This window comes from Montipora capricornis, chromosome 1 (assembly GCF_036669925.1).
Source record: "Montipora capricornis isolate CH-2021 chromosome 1, ASM3666992v2, whole genome shotgun sequence".
Lineage (NCBI taxonomy): Eukaryota > Metazoa > Cnidaria > Anthozoa > Scleractinia > Acroporidae > Montipora > Montipora capricornis.
Genome location: NC_090883.1, coordinates 51,835,302 through 51,840,301, shown reverse-complemented (window position 1 = coordinate 51,840,301; position 5,000 = coordinate 51,835,302). Strand labels below are relative to the sequence as shown.

The 5,000-nt window shown below is 41.5% G+C and overlaps 1 protein-coding gene across 1 annotated transcript in view; it reads left to right on the top strand.

Annotated features, from left to right (window-relative positions):
• The window catches only part of LOC138047913 (methionine--tRNA ligase, cytoplasmic-like), a 50,119-nt gene that overhangs the window by 13,075 nt on the left and 32,044 nt on the right, over positions 1–5,000 (top strand). The window contains exons 8-12 of the mRNA XM_068894570.1: positions 982–1,066; positions 1,409–1,458; positions 2,204–2,310; positions 3,931–4,047; position 5,000. The exon at position 5,000 is cut by the window's right edge and continues 75 nt beyond it. Coding sequence (XP_068750671.1) covers positions 982–1,066; positions 1,409–1,458; positions 2,204–2,310; positions 3,931–4,047; position 5,000 — 360 coding nt within the window. The remainder of the gene's footprint in view (positions 1–981; positions 1,067–1,408; positions 1,459–2,203; positions 2,311–3,930; positions 4,048–4,999) is intronic.

Genomic DNA, 5,000 nt, shown 5'->3' with positions numbered 1-5,000 from the left:
CGATTCACTCTGACGAAGGGCTAACGCTCGAAACGTCAGCTTTTAGAATCTCTGTACGGTGGTCAATTTACATCAACTCCGTTGATAAACCAAATTTTTGTATACTAGAATCTAAAGGTCTTTATTAACAGTCTCAATGCAACGAAAATGCAGTGATACGGTTTACAATTGTTTATGGGGTACTTTCATATGTCTCAGTTTAGAGAAATGCTCCCACGACAGGTAAGTTCGGATGGAAGACTGCTTCATGGAATTCATAGATTTCAGTTACAAGTCTATCAAGACATTTTTTTGCGTGTGTGATGACTTGTGAGAGTTCTTCATTTACTTGGCGCCATGCATTCAGGATAGTCCAGCAACTTCTACGAAAGCTCGAGTGCACCTTTTACTGAAGTAATATCTGGAGTGTTTATTATTGCTGGTCGTATTCTTTGGATACTTCAATCGACTCTTCGTCACTCATTTCCATCTCATGTGAAGTTGATAAGATTCAGAAGCTCAAAGGAAATTTCATTTTGTGTGTCCGCTTACGGGATCTTAAAAACAAAGCAAAAGTGCAACTCGTATACTCTGTCTGAAAATGCCCGCGGTCGCTTACGGGAATGTCCGCTTAGGGGATGTGTAAATACAAAGTTTGTATGGGAGTTTAAACGGGATTCTGTCATGGCGGCCGTAGGTAGAGCTGTCCGCTTACGAGAGTGTCTGTTAAGACAGCTTCCACTGTAGTTGCGATGGCACAAATGTCGAAATGACATTTGCGTGGTGGTTTTTTTTATAAATACCCCTGTGACTTCTGTGAGGGCAGGTGGAACAAGTCTTCGGAAATTGTCACTTTCATCCTGGAGCTGAAAATAAGTTTAGTCATAACAATAACAACAGCAGTCACCCTCACTCATTATTTTATTTTCACAGTTATTGTAAAGTGACATTTTCAAATAGAGACTTAAATTTCAGCTGCTTTTTATCACATGTTTCATGTAGGATTCTCTGCTGGCTGCATCTGGACTAGAAGCCCCTCCAAGTTCAAAAGCTCAGGAGACCAGTAACACCAAGCAGAGCAGAAAAGGTTCAGTGATAACTTGAATTTGAATAGTTCACAGCATACCCTGTACTGTTGTATTTTTTTCCAAGCTCAGAAAGAAAGTTGCGCACTGGTGATGGAGCAAATCAAGTCGGTGAAACTACAACGCCACATACAATAGCTCAAAGTAATATTTTGCAGTGACGTTTCCATTGCTGTAGCTGTCATTGTGGCTTCAGTTAAGGTTTTAATACATCTTCTGTCCAATATATAGGCACCTCACTTTCTTGCTTGCACAGTGATTTCTCTACCTCTGATCACAAAACGCTTCCATCACCAAGAGGAATAATTATTGTCAATTCTTTAAAACATTTTTTTCTGGCTTAGGATCACAGCCATCACAGGAAGAGAATACAAATGCAGTTCCTCCCGAGGAGGTAATTTTTTGTATGTGTATTCACATTGACATTGGATTAGGAGTTCGAAGCCAACAACTAACATGTAATTATATCTCCTTGGAGTTATCGTTTTCTCACATCTTCCGTATTTAGAACAGCTTTTCCTGCCGATCATTGTGCCTCTTAACCAATCAACGAATGATATCTCTTTTTACTTTATTTTCATTCTATGCATGTAGCAAAGAGTGTCTATACATTCAGGGAAAGTTTCAAGAAAATCGTTCGAAAGCTTTTTTTCCTGAGGATTTACCTTAAATGCACAGCATTTAAATAAAGCGCTTTTTGTTATTATACAGTTTGCATGCACCACCCTGCGAGCGGAGCCTCCTTTTGTCTTTTGCTTTACTGAGGAGGAGAAAAGGAGGCACTGCCTGAATCGCGTCAACTCTTTAAAGCCGCCGCAGCCCGAACTTCTGGACTAGTCAATCTTGTTTTCTCTCGCCAAACTGGTTTTTCCAGTGCGAGCATCCCTTTAGTGATAAAACCAATGGATAGTTATAACTGAGCCCACTGTACCGTGAAAAACCAAGATGGCGGCGAGATGTGGCGTGTCGTAGACTTTATCCTGGCAACATGCAGCCCATACTCAATAAAGCTTTTACCCGATTCAAGCAGAGTCTCTCTCGAGAACGCCAAAATCGAGCAAGCAAAAGAAAGGCTCTGCTGGCAGGGTGAGTTTACTCTTACATGTGGAGTAAAGTCGTGAATGTTTGTGTTTCGCTAGGCAAGTCAACCTAAAGTTTGTTCAATGGAGGAAATCGATGAAGCTATCACAAACTGGAGGAATGGCGCCAAGAATCGCCCCAGGACTCGTCGACTCGCTGAAACAATGTATGCTTTCGTGGCTAAGATAATTTTCATGTTTTTCGATAAGCAGCGACCTGCCGTTTCCCGTTTTACGTTATCTCTCTAAGGGAAACAAGACTTGACTCTTGACTTGCTTCGAAAATCTGTGCGAGTTATAGAAGGAATTGAGAGAAATGATACTCGCACTTACATGTAGCTTCAAATTTTTAAGCAATTGTCTCTTATTAACACCTGAAAAATTCAGATGGGAGGCTCTGCCAACTGAGCTATGAAGCCACTCAGTTGGGAGCTTCTTAATTTTTTGGGGCTCATACATGTACACCTTAATCCAAAATGGCCGCCATTTTAGTATTCTTTTGTTTCCATGCAAATTGGCCCTTATGGCCTCGTTCAAGGTTAAATATTCTTTTGAATTTTGCGTTTGAAAGCGAGGCCATGAGGGCCAATTTGCATGGAAACAAAAGACGACTAAAATGGCGGCCATTTTGGAATAAGGTGGGTGTGTTCCCGTGAAATGACTCGATGAAATAAATTTATTCGTTTTCAAGAAGTATGGGTTGTAGACGGTGGAATGCATCGCAGAGGTCCTGGGTTCGATTCCTGTTGAGGCCGCTTAAATTTTTTTAAGGTGTCTGTACAAGAGACAATTGCTTAAGAATTTGAAGAGCTCTACATTTCTCTAAGTTTCGTCAAATAATGATGGCGTTTTAATGCTGTGAACTCCTTTTTTCTTTTATCAGTGAGAATAACTCATTGCGCACCGGTGGCTCAGTCGGTTGAGCATCGGGCTGCCATGCAGGAGGTTGTGAGTTCGACTCTGGCCGGGTCAACACTCAGGGTCTTAAAATAACTGACAGAGGAGAAAGTGCTGCCTTTGCATTTACATCCGCAAATGGTTAAGACTTTCAAGTCTTCTCAGAAACCCATGAGGGTTGAAACGTGTAACGGCCCTTTGTGTGCTGGGAAACAAGCTTCCGAATATTCAATTTGCTAAGTACCATATTTGGAACAACAAGAGCGAGGGGTTTCCAAATATGGTACTTAGCACTGAAACATTCAACCAATCAGTTCGCACTGAATATTCGGAACTTGTGAACGCGCGTTACACGTTTCAACCCTTATGGGTTTCTGGTCTTCTCGGATAAGGACTATAAACCGTAGGCCCCGTCTCACAAACCTTCAATGTTCCTGTGGGACGTAAAAGAACCCACACACTATTCGTAAAGAGTAGGGCATGGAACTCCCGGTGTTGTGGTCAGGCCTCCTTTCATTCATTCATGTGCTGGGTAAGATCGCTAATGGACTGATAGCGGCTGCCTAGCGGCGGCTGTTTATGCTGATCTCTGATCTCACCCATAGATCACTTGCATGTACAGGGCATTTTAATATGTTAATAGAAAATGCGCTATATAAATTCATTACCATCATTACCATTGATACATGTGAATTTGGCGGCATCAGTTGATGTGATAAAAGTTTGAATTGACCACCGTACGAAGGTTTGAAGAGCTTATGTTTCAGGCGTTGGCCCGTTGTCACTGAAACTTGTGCATTTGAAAACTTTAAGTTGATACTTGCGCAATATAAATGAATAAAGTTAAAGTTTGAATAAAGTTAACTTCTTTTTATCATCTTTTGCAACAGTCTTCCGCTTGAAGGAGAGAGGAACATTCTGATAACCAGCGCCTTGCCCTATGTTAATAACGTGCCTCATCTGGGCAACATCATCGGATGTGTACTCAGTGCTGATGTTTTTGCCAGGTAATGTGTCCATTGGGATAAAAGACTCGGGACTCGGAAAATATCCGAGTGCTCCCGACTGGAGTTGAACCAATGACCTTTCAACTACTAGTTCAGGATGTTCCATGCCAGAGCTATTGCAGACTGAAGAGAACCAACGCCATTGAAGGCTCACAAGACTGGAGCTTTTGCCAGTTTCTGTGGCATGAAGCTGCCGAGAATACTGCCACCCTCCTCCCCCTGGACTGGATGATAGTCCATGGCAGGTCTACCCCCATGAATATGTCCTCCGTACCCATTTCTACAACTCGTTGACAGAGCTAAGCCTCGAACCAGCGATACTGGGCCCAAGAATTTTTTCACGCTAACCACTGCCAATCAATCAAACAATCAATCCATCGTTCAGTCAGTCAGTCAGTCAGTCAGTCAATCAATCAATCAATCTTTATTTAGACACGTAGTCTTATCAAAATATGTATCTGTAAAACTACTTAAGTATGACAGATAAGATACTTATACGGAAGATATCTGTTTATGAGGCTCTGGTTGGCAGATTTATGACAATAGGTGACGTCAACGATATCTTCCCTATTACTGTCTCTTAGTACATGTATAATAGCAATATATGAAGTCTCTTAAATGACTTCTACTCCAATAATGCCACCTATTGTCAACTGATGCATGCAAATTGATGTAGAGTATTTGCGCACGGATTTCTGGTGGGAGACTTGAAATCCCTAAGGCTTCGAAGAGAGTTAACGCTAATTTCGTAAATCTTCAGAGCATCAGGTTTTGTCAAAGTCCAAACATTCGTGAATTCTTGAGCAAAAATGATACCAACGCCAAAAGTACTGAAGCCAGGTCATTTTAAGCAAAAAGAAGTATTCCCCAGCTTTGGGAAGACTAACAACTTGATCAGTTTTGTTGCGGCACGCGTATGACTTTTTATTGCTTTTCGGGTTTTTAAAAACAGG